The 21,695-nt window shown below is 47.6% G+C and overlaps 1 protein-coding gene across 1 annotated transcript in view; it reads left to right on the top strand.

Annotated features, from left to right (window-relative positions):
- LOC135527777 (bcl-2-like protein 1) overlaps positions 1 to 15,113 on the top strand; it is a 29,586-nt gene extending 14,473 nt beyond the window's left edge. Inside the window, exon 3 of the mRNA XM_064956333.1 lies at positions 14,491 to 15,113. Within this exon, the coding sequence (XP_064812405.1) occupies positions 14,491 to 14,634 (144 nt within the window). The 3' untranslated portion in view covers positions 14,635 to 15,113. The remainder of the gene's footprint in view (positions 1 to 14,490) is intronic.
- The last annotated feature ends 6,582 nt before the right edge of the window (positions 15,114 to 21,695 follow it).

The following is a 21,695-nucleotide window of genomic DNA, read 5'->3' as shown; positions in this document are numbered from 1 at the left end:
ATGAAACTCATAGGACTTCATCTTACACAATACATGTATGTTTTGTTTGATAAAGTTCATATTTATATTTTTTTTAAATCAGAGTTTACATTGGCCCGTTATGCTCAGTAATTCTAAAACATGCGGTGATATTGCAGAGAGCCACATCAATTTACAGAAATATTCATAATAAACATTGATAAAGGTATGACTATTATACATGGAACTTTAGATAAACTTCTCCTTAATGCAACCGCTGTGTCAAATTTTTTTTTTTTTTTTTTTTTTACTTACGGAGAAAGCAAACAATGCAATAATCTGAGTACAGCCTTTAGACAACAAAGCAGCCAAAAAGATACCTGCCATATTGGGTAGTCAACATTACTCAGAAATAGCATTTTAAATATTCACTTACCTTTGATCTTCATCGGAATGCACTCCCAGGAAGCCCAGTTCCACCATAAATGTTTTATTTGTTCGATAATGTCCATCAGTTATGTCCAAATAGCTTCTTTTGTTAGGGCGTTTGGTAAACAAATCCAAAAGCGTGTTCAGGTTGCGCCGAACGTCGGACGAAAAGTTCAAAAAGTTGCGTTACAGCCCGTAGAAACATGCCAAACTAAGTATAGAATCTATCTTTTGGATGTTTTTAACATGTAACTTCATTAATGTTCCAACCGGACAATTCCTTTGTCTGTACAAATGAAGTGGACGTAACTTCCTTTCACTTGAGCGCGCCAGACCGGGGCTGTGGCACTCTGTCAGACCACTCACTCAAAGAGCCCTTTTGAGCCCCTCCTTTAGAATAGAATCCTCAAAACAGGTTCTAAATACTGTTGACATCTAGTGGAAGCCTTGGGAAGTGAAACATAACTAATATCACCCTGTATCTTCAATGGGGGCTGAATTGGAAAAACTACAAACCTCAGATTTCCCACTGCCTGGTTGGATTTTTTTCTCAGGTTTTTGCCTGCCATATGTGTTCTGTTAATACTCAGGAATCATTCAAACAGTTTTAGAAACTTCAGTGTTTTCTATCCAAACGTACAAATTATATGCATATTCTAGCTTCTACGGCTGAGTAGCAGGCAGCTTAATTTATAATCAATACTCAGGTTGTTTTTACAATAAATAATGTTCACTGTTCACACCATGTGGAAGCCATAGGGAATCTGGTTGATATCCCTTTAATTGGAGGGAAGGCATGCAATGGAACAGGGAGCTTTCAAAATAAGAGGCACTTCCTAGTTAGATTTTCCTCAGGTTTTCGTCTGCAATATCAGTTCTGTTATTTTGGAAATTTAAGAGTGTTTCCTATCCTAATCTGACAATTATATGCATATTCTAGCTTCTGGGTCTGAGAAATAGGCAGTTTCATTTGGGTACGTTTTTCATCCAAAAATCAAAATACTGCCCCCTACACTCAACAGGTTAAGGACAACAAAGTGAAGGTATTGGAGTGGCCATCACAAAGCCCTGACCTCAATCCCGTAGAAAATTTGTGGGCAGAACTGAAAAGGCGTGTGTGAGCAAGGAGGCCTACTAACCTGACTCAGTTACACCAGCTCTGTCAGGAGGAATGAGCCAAAATTCACTTTTTGGCACCGGGCGGACACCTGGCAAATGTAGTCTCTTATGGTCAATCTTCCAATGATATGCCTACAAATACGTCACAATGCTGCAGACACCACGATAGATCTGGCAGGCTCATTCCTTGCGCATTCACAGCCATATAAGGAGATATTGAAAAACAGAGCCTCAAAAATCCTGCTCATTTCCTGGTTGAAGTTTCATCTTGGTTTCGCCTGTAGCATCAGTTCTGGGGCACTCACAGACAATATCTTAGCAGTTTTGGAAACATCAGAGTGTCCTCTTTCCAAAGCTGTGAATTATATGCATAGTCGAGCATCTTTATGTGACAAAATATTGCGCTTAAAACGGGCACGTTTTTTTTATCCAATAATGAAATAGCGCCCCCATAGATGTAACAGGTTAAATCACCACCTGTTTGGCCAAGTTGAAGTAGTCCATGATTCGATGATAAAATAACAGGCACAGCATTGATTATATGCAACGGAAAACAAGCTAGATAACCTAGTAATATCAACCATGTGAGGTTTGATATTTTTTTCAGTAAGATATGTTTAATGCTAGCTAGCAACTTACCTTGGCTCCTAGCAGCCACAAGGTCCTTTTGACGCTGCACTGGCGTAACAGGGGGTCAGCCTACCACGTAGTCTCCTCGTGCATTGCAATGTAATCGGCCATAATCGACGTCCAAGAAGGCCGATTACCGATTTATGAGAATTTGAAATCGTCCCTATTTAATCGGTCAACCTTTTAGTGTGTATGCACTGAGAAGAGTGGCTTAATGCATCTTGGCAAGGGGGATGCGGAGAGACATGAGTCTTTCACTTTTTGGTGAGGCTGGGTAAAAGGCTGTTCTTAATTGCCAGTCCCACACTGTGCTGATGTTGTCCACCTGGAGGGTAACCTTTTCCAGAAGAAGGTGAAACCTTCTCCCTCCACTTTCAGAGAACCTTCATCCAGGAACCTGGTTTCACTCAGGGCAGAAATGTCAATGTTGTAGAGCCTTAGTTTTGCAGCAATCAAAGCTGTTCTCCGTTGGGGTCGCTATTATCGTCATTGTCCAAAATAATTCTGTTCCATGTTGCCAGGGAATTATTTTCTAAAGGCATTTTTTGACCGCTGAGTGGAACTCCCAAGGCAGTGGGACAGTGGTTGATGGCTACCAGGACATGTCCACACAGAGGTGGGCCGTACAGACACATCTCTGGGGCCCACTGCTGCTCTGAGATCCCCTGCCTGTACAGACACATCTCTGGGGCCCACTGCTGCTCTGAGATCCCCTGCCTGTACAGACACATCTCTGGGGCCCACTGCTGCTCTGAGATCCCCTGCCTGTAGAGACACATCTCTGGGGCCCACTGCTGCTCTGAGATCCCCTGCCTGTACAGACACATCTCTGGGGCCCACTGCTGCTCTGAGATCCCCTGCCTGTAGAGACGCATCTCTGGGGCCCACTGCTGCTCTGAGATCCCCTGCCTGTACAGACACATCTCTGGGGCCCACTGCTGCTCTGAGATCCCCTGCCTGTACAGACACATCTCTGGGGCCCACTGCTGCTCTGAGATCCCCTGCCTGTACAGACACATCTCTGGGGCCCACTGCTGCTCTGAGATCCCCTGCCTGTACAGACACATCTCTGGGGCCCACTGCTGCTCTGAGATCCCCTGCCTGTACAGACACATCTCTGAGATCCCCTGCCAGTTAGCCTGGAATTTCAAGACAACCAGTTAACGTGTACCGCCGTTAGTGGAGACGTGTGCACGAAGCTACTCCCCAATTCATAACGGGGCTAGCCGGCGGCAGCGAGCTGTAAGCGAGAGTTAGCAGGCAAATGGTAAGCGGGCATCCAACTTACCTCTACCTTGGCACTATTCCACGAGACCCTTCACATGCCCTCCTGCGGTTGCTTACCCACACGTGCACACAGCCACTTTCAAGTTTGTTTTGTCTTTTGCAATAAAGCATTTCCTTATAAATGTGTTCAGTCTTGCACACAGTGCATTGTCTGTGTAGACATTGTCTGTGTGAGGGTTGTTTGTGGTTGATGGTGTGTGAGTGACTGAGTGAAAATGTCATTGAACAGATGGTGTGATTCTGTCTCCCTCAGCCTTGTCACAAAACCGTCAGTCTGGGACAGTAGGTTTGATGCTGAGGAGAGGGAGAGAGATTGGGCCATTCCATTGCTCCAGGGTTGCAGGGAGTGGGGGAGGCTCAACTCACCTTCAAGGAAGGTTGGGACGTTCCACTCCTCCAGGGTTGCTGGGGGATCCAGCCACCATAACGTGTACACTACAGACTGGATGAGATTGGAGTATGTAGCTGGGAGTAAAAAAACACTGTCTATACAGATCTGTGTGTGTGTACATGTGTAATGGGGTCTTGCCCAATGGAGCAGTCCATTTAGTGGCAACTCCCCCTATCTCTGCTCTATTTATAGCCTCTATCATCCAGTGATGTGGAAGAGGGACCTGCAGCACCACTAGCTCACTTGGTGCACCAACGCAGCTCGCCATCCAACTGAGCAGCACCACACTAAGCAATGAGCTGTTGCTGTGCTCGAAATATCAAGCTGTGCTGATGTAGATCAGTGTTCAGCAGCGGGGAGGGAGGAGGGGCCTGGTGTTCAGCAGCGGGGAGGGAGGAGGGGCCTGGTGTTCAGCAGCGGGGAGGGAGGAGGGGCCTGGTGTTCAGCAGCAGGGCGGGAGGAGGGGCCTGGTGTTCAGCAGCGGGGAGGGAGGAGGGGCCTGGTGTAGTTCTGCAGTTTCACTAACAGGACTACAGTTGGGCCCTGAAGACACGTATGCCTAGCCTACAACCAGGCCTGTTTGAGAGAGGGCCAGTAGAAGAACTAGAGCAATGGTCTGTGTGTGTGTGTGTTGGTAGAGGAACTAGAGCAATGGTCTGTGTGTGTGTGTTGTTAGAGGAACTAGAGCAGTGGTGGTCTGTGTTGGTCGAGGAACTAGAGCAGTGGTCTGTGTGTGTTGGTAGAGGAACTAGAATAGTGGTGTGTGTGTGTGTGTTGGTCGAGGAACTAGAGTGGTGGTCTGTGTTTTGGTCGAAGAACTAGAGTGGTGGTCTGTGTGTGTGTTGGTAGAGGAACTGGAATAGTGGTGTGTGTGTGTGTGTGTTGGTCGAGGAACTAGAGCAATGGTGTGTGTGTTGGTTGAGGAACTAGAGCAATGGTGTCTGTGTTGGTCGAGGAACTAGAGCAATGGTGTCTGTGTTGGTCGAGGAACTAGAGCAATGGTGTGTGTGTTGGTCGAGGAACTAGAGCAATGGTGTGTGTGTGTGTGTGTGTTGGTCGAGGAACTAGAGCAGTGGTCTGTGTGTGTTGGTCGAGGAACTAGAATAGTGGTGTGTGTGTGTTGGTCGAGGAACTAGAGTGGTGGTCTGTGTGTTGGTCGAAGAACTAGAGTGGTGGTCTGTGTGTGTTGGTAGAGGAACTGGAATAGTGGTGTGTGTGTGTGTGTGTGTGTTGGTCGAGGAACTAGAGCAATGGTGTGTGTGTTGGTCGAGGAACTAGAGCAATGGTGTGTGTGTTGGTCGAGGAACTAGAGCAATGGTGTGTGTGTTGGTCGAGGAACTAGAGCAATGGTGTGTGTGTTGGTCGAGGAACTAGAGCAATGGTGTGTGTGTGTGTGTTGGTCGAGGAACTAGAGCAATGGTCTGTGTGTGTGTTGGTCGAGGAACTAGAGCAATGGTCTGTGTGTGTGTTGGCCGAGGAACTAGAGCAATGGTCTGTGTGGTTGTGTTGGCCGAGGAACTAGAGCAATGGTCTGTGTTTGTGTGTTGGCCGAGGAACTAGAGCAATGGTCTGTGTGTGTGTGTTGGCCGAGGAACTAGAGCAATGGTCTGTGTGTGTGTGTTGGTAGAAGAACTAGAGCAATGGTCTGTGTGTTGGTAGAAGAACTAGAGCAATGGTCTGTGTGTTGGTCGAGGAACTAGAGCAATGGTCTGTGTGTTGGTCGAGGAACTAGAGCAATGGTGTGTGTGTTGGTCGAGGAACTAGAATAGTGGTGTGTGTGTGTGTGTGTTTGTTGAGGAACTAGAGTAGTGTTCTCTGTGTGTTGGTGTACTCTCAGTGGAAACATTGTGGTTGCTGCTCTCTGCTCCAGTTCTGAGCTGTCTTAGTGTGGGAAATCAGGTCAGGATTCCTTTCCCCATTTTCTTTCTCTCTCTCTCTCTCTCTCTCTCTCTCTCTCTCTCTCTCTCTCTCTCTCTCTCTCTCTCTGTCTCTCTGTCTCTCTCTCTGTCTCTCTCTCTGTCTCTCTCTCTGTCTCTCTCTCTGTCTCTCTCTCTGTCTCTCTCTCTGTCTCTCTCTCTGTCTCTCTCTCTGTCTCTCTCTCTGTCTCTCTCTCTGTCTCTCTCTCTGTCTCTCTCTCTGTCTCTCTCTCTGTCTCTCTCTCTGTCTCTCTCTCTCTGTGTCCCTCGGCCTCTCTCTGTCCCTCGGCCTCTCTCTCTCTGTCCCTCGGCCTCTCTCTGTCCCTCGGGCTCTCTCTGTCCCTCGGGCTCTCTCTGTCCCTCGGGCTCTCTCTGTCCCTCGGCCTCTCTCTGTCCCTCGGGCTCTCTCTGTCCCTCGGGCTCTTATCTTACTTGCAGTTTCTCCATCTGTATTAGATTGGCTGTATTGGCCTGCATTTTCTCCCCATTAACCCCTCCCTTGGTTTCTCTGTCTCTCTTCCGGTCTCTGTGTGCATGTATAGAAACTGATATCAGATTATGTGACCTCTCTATGGGATTAGTGTGGTAGCTGTGATCTATTAAACTGACATGGGGTGAGAGGCTACGGTGCCCAGCAAATATTCCAGAATCTGAAAGCGCTGTAATGAATATGATTAAGCCGACTTGTGATCATCATGATCATTGTTGTTCTTGTTCGAATTGGTCGGCAATATAATAAGAGGCATATTTGGGGCTCCCGATTGGCGCGGCGTGGCTAAGGAACTGCATCTCCGTGCTCGAGGCATCAATACAGACCCTGGTTTGATTCCAGGCTGTATCACAACTGGACGTGATTGGGAGTCCCATAGGGCGGCGCACAATTGGCCCAGCATCATTAGGGTTTTGCTGGGGTAGGCCATAATTGTACATATGAATTTGTTCTTAACTGACTTGCCTAGTTAAATAAAAATAAGTACATATTGTAGCCATATTTTAATGTTGTCTTTCCTCTCCCAGTCTCCATCAAATCAAATTTTATTTGTCACATACACATGGTTAGCAGATGTTAATGCGAGTGTAGCGAAATGCTTGTGCTTCTAGTTCCGACAATGCAGTAATAACCAACAAGTAATCTAACAATTCCTAAACTACTGTCTTATACACAGTGTAAGGGGATAAAGAATATGTACATAAGGATGTATGAATGAGTGATGGTACAGAGCAGCATAGGCAAGATACAGTAGATGGTATCGAGTACAGTATATACATGTGAGATGAGTATGTAAACAAAGTGGCATAGTTAAAGTGGCTAGTGATACATGTATTACATAAGGATGCAGTCGATGATATAGAGTACAGTATATACGTATGCATATGAGAAGAATAATGTCTCCTATCCCATTACACCCCTCACTCTCATGAACTTTGTGGGGTTGCTGCTGGTGACACAGCGGATCTGAAGAAGCAAAATATACACATGTTTCTCTGTGTGTGGTGGCTGTGGCCCCTATTTCCCCGAGACTCCGTGAGGAGTGTGGTGGTGACAATGTGAGCTGCCCTGATAGGGAATCCAAACTGAGATTGAGAACAGATCAGCGTCGGAGCCTGATTGTCTGACTCATGAATCTCTTTAATGAATGGATTCGTCTCCGGATGACTCAGCAGACACACGGCCCACTAGAGGAAGAGGTCAGACAGACTCTCCTTAATGTGTAGACTAGAACCTACAATAACAGCCAGCTGGGAGGTCACCATCAAGTTCCTTGATCCCTATTGTTCTTTTTAGCCTCTGCCTGCGTGGGCTCCCCTAGCCTCTGCCTGCGTGGGCTCCCCTAGCCTCTGCCTGCGTGGGCTCCCCTAGCCTCTGCCTGCGTGGGCTCCCCTAGCCTCTGCCTGCGTGGGCTCCCCTAGCCTCTGCCTGCGTGGGCTCCCCTAGCCTCTGCCTGCGTGGGCTCCCCTAGCCTCTGCCTGCGTGGGCTCCCCTAGCCTCTGCCTGCGTGGGCTCCCCTAGCCTCTGCCTGCGTGGGCTCCCCTAGCCTCTGCCTGCGTGGGCTCGGCCTTGCATGAGTGTTTTAAGGGGCGTGAATGGCAGTTGCTTAGTGTGGGTTGTTGTTTCTAATCAGTCACCAGTCTTTATGGCCACATAGTACTCTAGCTATTTGAGCAGGAGAAGTTAAAGGCAGAACAGAGCCTTGCTCTAGGGCTTTGCCAGGTGTATTAACCCTCTCCATGCTGCAGTGTCCAGGTGTATTAACCCTCTCCATGCTGCAGTGTCCAGGTGTATTAACCCTCTCCATGCTGCAGTGTCCAGGTGCTCGATGGTTTGTCCCAAAGCCCCACTTTCACACTCTGGAGGATGACTGTCTGCCAGTTGTCATATGACCTTATGTTTTATTTATTTATTGAGCCTTTTATTTATTAACTTGGCAAGTCCGTTAAGAACAAATTCTTATTTACAATGACGGCCTAAACCAGCCAAACCTGGACGACGCTGGGCCAATTGTGCGCCGCCCTATGGGATGATCTGCTGACAGGCATGAGGAGTTGTTTTCTGAGGGTGGGACTGGGAGCACTGTCTTAGCTGTCAACTTTAGCCTAGTTCTGCCCTGCCTGTGTGCATCACGATGGCAGATAAGAGGTCAGACTGTGGTCAGTGTGAGTCATATTCTACATGTTTGACCAGTGGTGTAGATTAAAAGCTGTCCTTTTGAGATCACTCGGAAATGTAATCTAAACGCAACAGTTTGTTTATTTGAGTTGACTCAACAAACAAGACGTACTGATTTGGAATTGCACTTTTGCCCCAGGAGCACAACACATCCAGCGTTTTCATTATGACTCAGCAAAGGTCAGACTTCAACATCAGAGAGGCATGCCTGAGACATAAGGTGACAACTTATAACTCAAATACTGGATGATACAATCTAGAAGTCCTGCGTCATCACGGAAGAATGCAGCGTTTGACAGGAAATCCGTCCAATGTGACCAAAGGGTTTTGCAACCCTTCATTGTCTTTCGTTGGGCTGGTTTAAAGCGGAATCTGGCCTCTTTTTGTTAGTTTTATTCAGAGGCTTCTGTGTTCTCAGGGCTATGCCAGCATTCTGTAATTCACTGAACGAGGCTTGCTGAACATTCTGGATTCCTTTCTGCATTTGAATGGAACACTCCCCTTTTACCATTGTTTCAACTCTGTTTGGTAACTGTGTTCCCTCTGCATATTTTGCCGTTCAGGTTGCCAAACTGAGCTGAGGCCTCTATTGAAATAGACCTGCCCAGATCAGCTGATGCTGAGTTATTTGAAAGGCTCTGGTTAATTCAGATTTTCTCTCTGGGGACCTACGGGCTCTAAATTATGAAGAGGAACACCTTAGTCTAAACCTCAAAACTATTTTAAATATTGCTTACATTCTCTAAAATAGCACCTTTTCATTGATTTAAAAAAAAAGAGAAGTTTTCTGACTAATCTAGTGGTCAGTGTTTCACCAAGGAGAAGTTACAGGTCATGATGGTGGTGAAACACAGCGGGGCAACCTGTTAGCTCTAACTCAGGGGCCGGTGGTGTTGCTGGTCCTTTCCTCTCAGCCACGTAGCTTTGTATAATCTATCAGACACAAACACACCGATCAGCTGCTCTCTGGTAACCTTGGCAACCTTATAATGAAATGTTTGTTTTTTCCCTTTGCCCCATGGACTTCTCCATCCCTCCTCTCTCCTTCTCTCTTCAGCTATCGATTATTTAGTTTTTAAACACAAAGAAAAACCCAGAGGCTGGAAAACATCTTAGAATGGCTGCTGCTTACCACCTGACATCTCTGGGGAACAAGTGGAAAACACTGGAGAGAGTAGGTTTAGGGCTAGGTAGCTCACAGGGGACTGAGACAGAACCACTCAGACATGGAGAATGACAAACATTACAATGTGCCTGTGGGATTTACTACCAGTCATTTAGCATGTAGGATAGACCTGTGGGATTTACTACCAGTCATTTAGCATGTAGGATAGACCTGTGGGATTTACTACCAGTCATTTAGCATGTAGGATAGACCTGTGGGATTTACTACCAGTCATTTAGCATGTAGGATAGACCTTTGGGATTTACTACCAGTCATTTAACATGTTGGATAGACCTGTGGGATTTACTACCAGTCATTTAGCATGTAGGCCCCAGTTCATTAGAAAGGTATGGTTCTACAGTGTGTGGACTGTGTCGGGGCGTGTGGTTCTGCAGTGTGTGGACTGTGTCGGGGCGTGTGGTTCTGCAGTGTGTGGACTGTGTCGGGGCGTGTGGTTCTGCAGTGTGTGGACTGTGTCGGGGCGTGTGGTTCTGCAGTGTGTGGACTGTGTCGGGGCGTGTGGTTCTGCAGTGTGTGGACTGTGTCGGGGCGTGTGGTTCTGCAGTGTGTGGACTGTGTCGGGGCGTGTGGTCCTGCAGTGTGTGGACTGTGTCGGGGCGTGTGGTCCTACAGTGTGTGGACTGTGTCGGGGCGTGTGGTCCTACAGTGTGTGGACTGTGTCGGGGCGTGTGGTCCTACAGTGTGTGGACTGTGTCGGGGCGTGTGGTCCTACAGTGTGTGGACTGTGTCGGGGCGTGTGGTCCTACAGTGTGTGGACTGTGTCGGGGCGTGTGGTCCTACAGTGTGTGGACTGTGTCGGGGCGTGTGGTTCTACAGTGTGTGGACTGTGTCGGGGCGTGTGGTTCTACAGTGTGTGGACTGTGTCGGGGCGTGTGGTTCTACAGTGTGTGGACTGGGTCGGGGCGTGTGGTTCTACAGTGTGTGGACTGGGTCGGGGCGTGTGGTCCTACAGTGTGTGGACTGTGTCGGGGCGTGTGGTCCTACAGTGTGTGGACTGTGTCGGGGCGTGTGGTCCTACAGTGTGTGGACTGTGTCGGGGCGTGTGGTCCTACAGTGTGTGGACTGTGTCGGGGCGTGTGGTCCTACAGTGTGTGGACTGTGTCGGGGCGTGTGGTCCTACAGTGTGTGGACTGTGTCGGGGCGTGTGGTATGGTCATGCCTGGGCAGGTAGAATACACATAAGACCTCCGGAGATCAATAAGCACTGATGACTACAGGGTTGAGCTTTGTGCTGCTGCCTGCCATGATTACGGACCACAGGAAGCAGTGTAGAGCTGACACAGACCTGGGCAGAGACATTGAAGATGAACCTAGATGCTATGGTAGAAAGATGAGCAAGTGTGTTAAAAATCAAATGTATTCTTGTATTTTATTCATATTCTTTCAGGGAGGCTATTCAGGAGAGGGAAAGTGAAGTGAACTCTTATCCTATTTTTATTAAGGCTTTTGGTTTCACCTGTCAACTCACACTGTATTCTGATATGCTTTCACACATCATGTCATCGCAAACCGAGATCTTTATTTTCTACACCCACAGCATTCCTGTCATTCCCCTTCACGGTGTTCTCACAGGGAGCGATACTCTGCGGCTTCACCTGTCAGTGAAAGGGAGATAACTAATCAGTTGTACAACTGAATGCATTCATTAACCCACCATCTCTGCCATAGTCTACGGCGCCCGGCGAGCAGTGGGTTAACTGCCTTGCTCAGCAGTGGGTTAACTGCCTTGCTCAGCAGTGGGTCAACTGCCTTGCTCAGCAGTGGGTCAACTGCCCTGCTCAGCAGTGGGTCAACTGCCCTGCTCAGCAGTGGGTCAACTGCCCTGCTCAGCAGTGGGTCAACTGCCCTGCTCAGCAGTGGGTCAACTGCCCTGCTCAGCAGTGGGTCAACTGCCCTGCTCAGCAGTGGGTCAACTGCCCTGCTCAGCAGTGGGTCAACTGCCCTGCTCAGCAGTGGGTCAACTGCCCTGCTCAGCAGTGGGTCAACTGCCCTGCTCAGCAGTGGGTCAACTGCCCTGCTCAGCAGTGGGTCAACTGCCCTGCTCAGCAGTGGGTCAACTGCCCTGCTCAGCAGTGGGTCAACTGCCCTGCTCAGCAGTGGGTCAACTGCCCTGCTCAGCAGTGGGTCAACTGCCCTGCTCAGCAGTGGGTCAACTGCCCTGCTCAGCAGTGGGTCAACTGCCCTGCTCAGCAGTGGGTCAACTGCCCTGCTCAGCAGTGGGTCAACTGGCCTGCTCAGCAGTGGGTCAACTGGCCTGCTCAGCAGTGGGTCAACTGGCCTGCTCAGCAGTGGGTCAACTGGCCTGCTCAGCAGTGGGTCAACTGGCCTGCTCAGCAGTGGGTCAACTGGCCTGCTCAGCAGTGGGTCAACTTCAGAGTGCTGCTGACTCCTGCAGCACAGTTAGCCTTACATGTTGACATTCCTTAGACTCTGCAGACAGACGGACTTCACCTACTGTAGTTTGGTTTGGCTGTGGTGGGTTTGTTTGGACAGTGTTTGCACCAGAATCATTGAGTGATGATTGTGAACACTATGGGTGTATTATACAGTATTCATTGCAGTAGGTTTATCTGTAGGTCTACTCTGCAGGGAGGGTCAGGCCTCAGCTAGCTGGCACTGCCAGAGACGGACACTACTGTTGGCCCAGAGAGAGATAATACTGTAGACCAGGGAGGGTCAGACCTCCGCTAGCTGGCACTGCCAGAGACGGACACTACTGTTGGCCCAGACAGAGATAATACTGTAGGCCGGGGAGGGTCAGACCTCAGCTAGCTGGCACTGCCAGAGACGGACACTACTGTTGGCCCAGAGAGAGATAATACTGTAGACCAGGGAGGGTCAGACCTCAGCTAGCTGGCACTGCCAGAGACGGACACTACTGTTGGCCTACAGATAAACACTGCCAGACAGACATAATACTCTAGACCAGGGAGGGGCGACTCCAGTCCTCGGAGGCTGAAGTGATGTCACACTTTATCCCCATCCTTAGCAAAGGCAGCTAATTTTTAAACTATACTGAACAAAAATGTTGGCCTCCCGCTCAGCCCAGTCAAAACTGTTCGCTGCTCTGGCCCCCCAATGGTGGAACAAACTCCCTCACGACGCCAGGACAGCGGAGTCAATCACCACCTTCCGGAGACACCTGAAACCCCACCTCTTTAAGGAATACCTAGGATAGGATAAAGTAATCCTTCTCACCCCCCCCCTTAAATGATTTAGATGCACTATTGTAAAGTGGCTGTTCCACTGGATGTCAGAAGGTGAATTCACCAATTTGTAAGTCGCTCTGGATAAGAGCGTCTGCCAAATGACTTAAATGTAAATGTAATGTAAAAAATATAAATGCAACATGCAACAATTTCTCTAAAATGAAGTTGGAGGTGGCTTATGGTAGAGAAATTAACATGACATTCTCTGGCAACAGCTCTGGTGGACATTCCTGCGGTCAGCATGCCAATTACAAGCTCCCTCAACATGACAGCTGTGGCATTGTGTTGTGTGACAAAACTGCACATCTTAGTGGCCTCTTATTGTCCCCCGCACAAGGTGCACCTATGTAATGATCATGCCACTTAATCGGCTTCTTGATATGCCACACCTGTCAGGTGGATGGATTATCTTGGCAAAGGAGAAATGCTCACGAACAGGTCATGTAAACATCATTTGAGAGAAATCAGCTTTTTGTGCGTATTGAACAATTCTTGGGATTTTTTTATTTCAGTTCATGAAACATGGGACCGACACATTACATGTTGCGTTATATATTTTGGTTCAGTATAATTGTGTTCTAAACTGAAGTTCATAATTAGTTGATTATTGGAGTCAGGTGTGTTAACTGGGGCTGGGGCAAAACTGTGACACCAATCAGGCCTCTCCCTGGTCTACAGTATTATGTCTGTCTGCCAGTGTATCTGTAGGCCAACAGTAGTGTCTGTCTCTGGCAGTGCTAGCAGGACTGAGGAATAGACGTTGAATTGACGACTGTGCCCAGTGTGCTGTTATCTGGCCATGCCCCCCCACACACACACACACACACACACACACACACATTCTTGGAACCCTTTCCTTTGAAATACATCTCTCGATTCCTCAGAAGCTTTTTATCAGACACCATCAGTCACAAATCCTGTTAAGGGAAACACAACCGTCGTTGGCTATTTTAATGCTGTTTCTGTGCTTCCGTCTTCCCGGCTCCATTGTTCAGTATTCTTCTGTATTTGAAGGAGTGATGACGGGATCACCCTGATAGAGGGGAAGGAAGAGAGGGGTTGTGGGAGATGTGCACACCATCCATCTGTAATCAAAGCAGCATGTTTGGAATTCCTCTGGACTGAGTCTCTATCTTACTTTAATTTCAGCAACGGGACAAAGACTCTCTGTCTGACCATCTGAATGTTAAGTCATGAAGGTTTACACAAACAGAAATGTAAACTACTTGGTTTATATAGTCATCAGTCTTGATATTATATTGTTTGATAACTATTTGTTTTACTGGCCAGTGAAGTCCACTATTCACTCACTGCACTGAAAACCACCTCAGCCAGCCGGAACATCAGTGCTAGATGAAATCGGATGACTCATCCAATGTGTGCTGCTTCCCTCTTGTGGCTGTAGCCAAAAGTGCATACCTTTTTATGTCAGCGTTCTGGGACGTTCTCTCGAATGATTTCCTGGAAGGGGTGGGCTCAAGATGACCCCGATGGTGAGGAAAATGTCAACAGTGAAAGGGATTCACTTGGGGGTTACTGTTCCACACAGAGCGGTTGTCTGGTTGTGGACGTGCTGGGTAGCATTTATATTTGGCTCTGATTTTTAAAATGAGTGCATTATATAATAAAGGTATAGAGTCGTTTTGTTTTTTGTTATACCTCATTTTGTTCACCAACTCCCTTCTCTCTATCTCCAGGACCGGTTTGCAGAGATCTTTGGGATGGACGCTGCAGCCGAGAGCAGGAAGTCTCAGGAGAGCTTTAAGAAGTGGCTTCTGGCGGGGATGACCCTGGTCACAGGAGTCGTCGTAGGGTCACTCTTCGCTCAGAAACGCCTGTGAGAACGACAGCCACAACAGAGGGGGGGGGGGTGGAATGAAGGAATTAGTTTAACTTTTCTTATTTCTCCTTTTTAATTTCCAAGAAAATACATGATTATGTTTGAACCTTCCATCCCACCATACACTGAGGACTCTGACAAACTGTTGAGATTAAAGACAGCGTGACGGTCACTTATGTTACCCTCATCAAAGACCTCCCTGCAACACCCTAAAACACAAGAAAATGGAGGGAGGTATCTAGAACTGTCTTGGGCCAAACCTTCCTCTTGTTCCTTTTTGTTTACTCTTTCATGTTGACCTTTTCTCCAATTGCTATATTAATTAGTTTTTTTTACAAATGTAAAAGTGATTCAGAAACGAGCTAGTGCATCATATTAGGAGCATTGGCCTGAAATTAGTGAGGTCATTTAATTTGTCATGTGTTCATTGGTTTTGTTTTTATTTTTATTTGTTTTACCATTAAAACCCACGTGATCATTTCCTGTTGTGATGGTGGTCAAATACCTGGCACACAACGTGCACAACACACAACGTGCACAACAAACCACTAGCCAGTGACAGAGTATTTATCTAGCAGCTGGGGATAGAGGCTCAGTTGGAGAGAATGTTCAGTGTTTAACACTTTAAAACACAACCTTGTGATCATTTTAGCTAATGAGATTGAAGATGAATGAAGCAGAAACCTTATTTAGTGAGATGGCAGATCATTGAGACTTCTGACGTTCATCTAGATGGATCTAAGACCTGAGAAAATGTTGTACGGCCGACTTCCAGCTCGGACCCTTTCAACCTGCCACCTCTGTCTGCCTTAGGGATGTAGGGCTCCTCTTGTGTGACAGGTAGACGGTTGAAAACCCAGCCTTTGAGACTTTGCAGCGGTGTCCTGCGTTTCAAAACTGGAATGAGGTCTCTCTCACTTGCTGTGGTTTTTCCACATTTTATTTGAACAGTGTAGCAGACCTGTGTTAAACTTTAGAGACGTGTCAACGTTTATATGCTTTATTTTATGTCAAAGCCCTGTTAGTTTATAGTTTATTTACCCCACGTTTTCTATGCATTTCCTCCTTAATATTGTTGTTTTTAAATCTTTTGTTTTTTGCCTGCTTTTCTCAATTGCAGATTTAATAACTTGGGTTTAATCAGGAAACATTTATCCGACTGCCAACACCCTCCAAGCAGCTCATACAGTACAGGGCCCTCCAGGGTACTTAGTTACAGTACCGTGCCCTCCAGGGTATTTAGTTACAGTACCGGGCCCTCCAGGGTATTTAGTTACAGTACCGGGCCCTCCAGGGTATTTAGTTACAGTACCGGGCCCTCCAGGGTATGTAGTTACAGTACCGGGCCCTCCAGGGTATGTAGTTACGGTACCGGGCCCTCCAGGGTATTTCGTTACGGTACCGGGCCCTCCAGGGTATTTAGTTACAGTCCCGGGCCCTCCAGGGTATTTAGTTACAGTCCCGGGCCCTCCAAGCAGCTCATACAGTACCGGGCCCTCCAAGCAGCTCATACAGTACCGGGCCCTCCAAGCAGCTCATACAGTACCGGGCCCTCCAAGCAGCTCATACAGTACCGGGCCCTCCGAGCAGCTCATACAGTACCGGGCCCTCCGAGCAGCTCATACAGTACCGGGCCCTCCGAGCAGCTCATACATTACCGGGCCCTCCGAGCAGCTCATACAGTACCGGGCCCTCCGAGCAGCTCATACAGTACCGGGCCCTCCGAGCAGCTCATACAGTACCGGGCCCTCCGAGCAGCTCATACAGTACCGGGCCCTCCGAGCAGCTCATACAGTACCGGGCCCTCCGAGCAGCTCATACAGTACCGGGCCCTCCGAGCAGCTCATACAGTACCGGGCCCTCCGAGCAGCTCATACAGTACCGGGCCCTCCGAGCAGCTCATACAGTACCGGGCCCTCCGAGCAGCTCATACAGTACCGGGCCCTCCGAGCAGCTCATACAGTACCGGGCCCTCCGAGCAGCTCATACAGTACCGGGCCCTCCGAGCAGCTCCTACAGTACCGGGCCCTCCGAGCAGCTCCTACAGTACCGGGCCCTCCAAGCAGCTCCTACAGTACCGGGCCCTCCAAGCAGCTCATGCAGTACCGGGCCCTCCAAGCAGCTCATGCAGTACCGGGCCCTCCAAGCAGCTCATGCAGTACCGGGCCTTCCGGGGTATTTTGTTACAGTGCCGGGCCCTCCAAGCAGCTCATACAGTACTGGGCCCTCCAGGGTATTTAATTCCAGTAGCAGTACCGGGCCCTCCAGGGCATTTAGTACCAGTACCGGGCCCCCCGGGGTATTTAGTTCCAGTACCGGGCCCTCCGGGGTATTTAGTTCCAGTACCGGGCCCTCCGGGGTATTTAGTTCCAGTACCGGGCCCTCCGGGGTATTTAGTTCCAGTACCGGGCCTCCGGGGTATTTAGTTCCAGGACCGGGCCCTCCGGGGTATTTAGTTCCAGGACCGGGCCCTCCGGGGTATTTAGTTCCAGGACCGGGCCCTCCGGGGTATTTAGTTCCAGGACCGGGCCCTCCGGGGTATTTAGTTCCAGGACCGGGCCCTCAGGGGTATTTAGTTCCAGGACCGGGCACTCCGGGGTATTTAGTTCCAGGACCGGGCACTCCGGGGTATTTAGTTCCAGGACCGGGCACTCCGGGGTATTTAGTTCCAGGACCGGGCCCTCCGGGGTATTTAGTTCCAGGACCGGGCCCTCCGGGGTATTTAGTTCCAGGACCGGGCCCTCCGGGGTATTTAGTTCCAGGACCGGGCCCTCAGGGGTATTTAGTTCCAGGACTGGGCACTCCGGGGTATTTAGTTCCAGGACTGGCCCTCCGGGGTATTTAGTTAGCAACAGTTTGTTCAGGTCCACCCTGCTTAGGATCTTGATCCTCTCCTAATTATTTTCTGTTATTTTCTGATATCTCAAGAACACCATATTATTTGATTCTCTGGGGACAAGGTTTTCTCTTTACTTATGAATATACTATAGATCAGGGCTCTGCTCCTGGAGAGCTACCGTTCTGTAGGTTTTCACTCCAACCCTGTTCCTGGAGAGCTACCGTTCTGTAGGTTTTACACTCCAACCCTAATGTAGCACACCAGAATTGAATTATCTGGTTGATAACCTGATTCAGCTTAGTTACAGCTGGGGTTGGAGTGAAAACCTGCAGGATGGTTGCTCTCCAGGCAAATAGCTGGCCACGTTGCTCCAAACATAACATTTCAAAGTGTATCGTTCCATTTCTCCAAACGTCAAATGTTGAAGTTAAGGGTCCAGTTTAGGGATTCATTCTGAATGGTTAAGGTAAGTGTTAAGGTTTGGGATATTGTCCACAACTGGGATCGAACACACAGCCTTCTGATCCAGAGTCATGGGATTTCGGCCATCCACAACACCCTGGCAAAACCCAAGCCTACTTGATGGTAATAGTGTTCACTGTTGCCCCTAGTGGTCGGTTTTGAAGGCCTTTCCCAACATTTTAGGACGTGGATAGACGTCCAATTTCGACACCAAACTTAAACGCCCTGGCTGCTCCAGGAACAGGATGGGAGAGCCCTGCTATAGATGAATATCTGCCAAGTGATCATGAACCATTTCATCACACATTCCAAGACAGTAATATATTTTTCTAGTGTTGTGCCCCACAAAACGCTAGCCTGGATGCCAGTCTGTAATCCACTAGCCAGTCTGTTACTGCTCTCTTGCCGACTCCTTTATAGAATTGTCATAGCATGTTTGTCTTGACCAGGCTAACAAAAAGCTGCTTGCAGGCTTTTCCTGCAATGTGACCTTTGTCACATGAAGTTCCCTCCGTGTGTGTGTGTGTGTGTGTTCGTGTTGTATGGAAAATGTTTTGCTGGAGGCATAAGAATGAATTGAAACAGCATTGACACTATGTACTAGTTATTTAAACCATCATTAGAATAGTATCATGGTTACTAACATAAAAAACAACAACAATTTGCTTGACTTTGAAATGTTATTTATGATATTTGGTGTAGTGTCCCTTCAAATTGCCTTATTAAATTCCATATTTGCATTGATGTGTACTTTGTATTTCATTGTTAATGTTTTGCATTTTAACTGCTAATAGAATATTGATAGGGTAAAGGAGGAACAAACGGCGTGTCTCATGGTCTGTTCTATGTCTTAGATTACATACAACTGAATAAAAGACCAATGTGGAACATGGAGAGATGTCAGAATTTTCATTTTGGGAGGGATGAGGGAAAAGGCCAGAAGACGTCATTTGAGGAACACCCAAATGTGCATGACTTTGATCTAGTTGTTGAACATGTTAAAGTAGGACAGAATTTTCAACCAACTTCTTCAATTAGACTCGATTCAAGACAACCAATGTCTGCTAAACGTCTAGTTGCAGGGGGTTCGTTTGAATTTAGAAGTAATCAACCATGGAGAATAAGAACACCTCTTCCCAGCTGCCCACTGCACTGAAGATAGGAAACACGGTCACTACTGATAAATCCACCATAATTGAGAATTTCAATAAGCGTTTTTCTACGGCTGGCCATGCTTTCCACCTGGCTACTCCTACCCCAGTCAACAGCACTGCACCCGCCACAGCAACTCGCCCAATCCTTCCCCATTTCTCCTTCTCCCAAATCCGTTCAGCTGATGTTCTGAAAGAGCTGCAAATTCTGGACCCCTACAAATCAGCCGGGCTAGACAATCTGGACCCTTTCTTTCTAAAATGATCTGCCGAAATTGTTGCCACCCCTATTTACTAGCCTGTTCAACCTCTCTTTCGTGTCGATTGAGATTCCCAAAGATTGGAAAGCAGCTGCGGTCATCCCCCTCTTCAAAGGGGGGACACTTGACCCAAACTGCTACAGACCTATATCTATCCTACCATGCCTTTCTAAGGTCTTCGAAAGCCAAGTCAACAAAGAGATTACCGACCATTTCGAATCTCACCATACCTTCTCTGCTATGCAATCTGGTTTCAGAGCTGGTCATGAGTGCACCTCAGCCACGCTCAAGGTCCTAAACGATATCTTAACCTCCATCGATAAGAAACATTACTGTGCAGCCGTATTCATTGATCTGGCCAAGGCTTTCGACTCAGTCAATCACCACATGCTCATCGGCAGACTCGACAGCCTTGGTTTCTCAAATGATTGCCTCGCCTGGTTCACCAACTACTTCTCTGATAGAGTTCAGTGTGTCAAATCGGAGGGTCTGCTGTCCGGAGCTGTCTCTATGGGGGTGCCACAGGGTTCAATTCTTGGACTGACTCTCTTCTCTGTATACATCAATGAGGTCGTTCTTGCTGCTGGTGAGTCTCTGATCCACCTCTACGCAGACGACACCATTCTGTATACTTCTGGCCCTTCTTTGGACACTGTGTTAACAACCCTCCAGGCAAGCTTCAATGCCGTACAACTCTCCTTCCGTGGCCTCCAATTGCTCTTAAATACAAGTAAAACTAAATGCATGCTTTTCAACCGATCGCTACCTGCACCTACCCGCCTGTCCAACATCACTACTCTGGACAGCTCTGACTTCGAATACGTGGACAACTACAAATACTTAGGTGTCTGGTGAGACTGTAAACTCTCCTTCCAGACCCATATCAAACATCTCCAATCCAAAGTTAAATCTAGAATTGGCTTCCTATTTCGCAACAAAGCATCCTTCACTCATGCTGCCAAATATACCCTTGTAAAACTGACCATCCTACCAATCCTCGACTTTGGCGATGTCAGTTACAAAATAGCCTCCAATACCCTACTCAACAAATTGGATGCAGTCTAACACAGTGCAATCCGTTTTGTCATCAAAGCCCCATATACTACCCACCATTGCGACCTGTACGCTCTCGTTGGCTGGCCCTCGCTTCATACTCGTTGCCAAACCCACTGGCTCCATGTCATCTACAAGACCCTGCTCGGTAAAGTCCCCCCTTATCTCAGCTCGCTGGTCACCATAGCATCTCCCAACTGTAGCACACGCTCCAGCAGGTACATCTCTCTAATCACCCCCAAAACCAATTCTTTCTTTGGCCGCCTCTCCTTCCAGTTCTCTGCTGCCAATGACTGGAACGAACTACAAAAATCTCTGAAACTGGAAACACTTATCTCCCTCACTAGCTTTAAGCACCAGCTGTCAGAGCAGCTCACAGATTACTGCACCTGTACATAGCCCACCTATAATTTAGCCCAAACAACTACCTCTTTCCCTACTGTATTTAATTTATTTATTTATTTTGCTCCTTTGCACCCCATTATTTTTATTTCTACTTTGCACATTCTTCCATTGCAAATCTACCATTCCAGTGTTTTACTTGCTATATTGTATTTACTTTGCCACCATGGCCTTTTTTTGCCTTTACCTCCCTTATCTCACCTCATTTGCTCACATCGTATATAGACTTGTTTATGCTGTATTATTGACTGTATGTTTGTTTTACTCCATGTGTAACTCTGTGTCGTTGTATGTGTCGAACTGCTTTGCTTTATCCTGGCCAGGTCGCAATTGTAAATGAGAACTTGTTCTCAACTTGCCTACCTGGTTAAATAAAGGTGAAATAAATAAAAATAAAAAACGTGTACGCCGCCATCTTGTCTATTTTTTAAATGTTTTATCTTCTCTCATTGATTGAGACGGGTGAGTGTCCACCCCAAAGTGCCACGTGGAATGACACGTGTCTTGATCAATGACGGATGATTTGAAATAGACAAGATGTCGATTTACACATTGTTGGATTACCTCATGGAACAAAACATTTATTTCATTAAATAGCAGAGCAATTTCTAAATTCAAACAAACCCCCTCCAACTAGACATGGATGTTTAGAAGATATTAGATGTCTTCCAAGTCAGGAATTGTGGAAATATCGGCAAGTTAAGGTTGAAAATCTCCTGTGCGATACCAAACCGTGCGTATCCTGTAACTGCTAATGTAGTGTAGCATCACATTATCCCTTTACAATGTTCGCTAGACTTGATCCTAAAGGAGAGAACATCCAAATGAATATATTATTCTGTAAATTAATTTAACCTCTACAGGACCGGTGTATGTCTCCCCCCCCCGGACAGTT

The sequence above is a fragment of the Oncorhynchus masou genome, chromosome 33, assembly GCF_036934945.1.
Source record: "Oncorhynchus masou masou isolate Uvic2021 chromosome 33, UVic_Omas_1.1, whole genome shotgun sequence".
NCBI classification, from domain to species: domain Eukaryota; kingdom Metazoa; phylum Chordata; class Actinopteri; order Salmoniformes; family Salmonidae; genus Oncorhynchus; species Oncorhynchus masou.
This window is presented reverse-complemented; position numbering and strand designations above follow the sequence as displayed.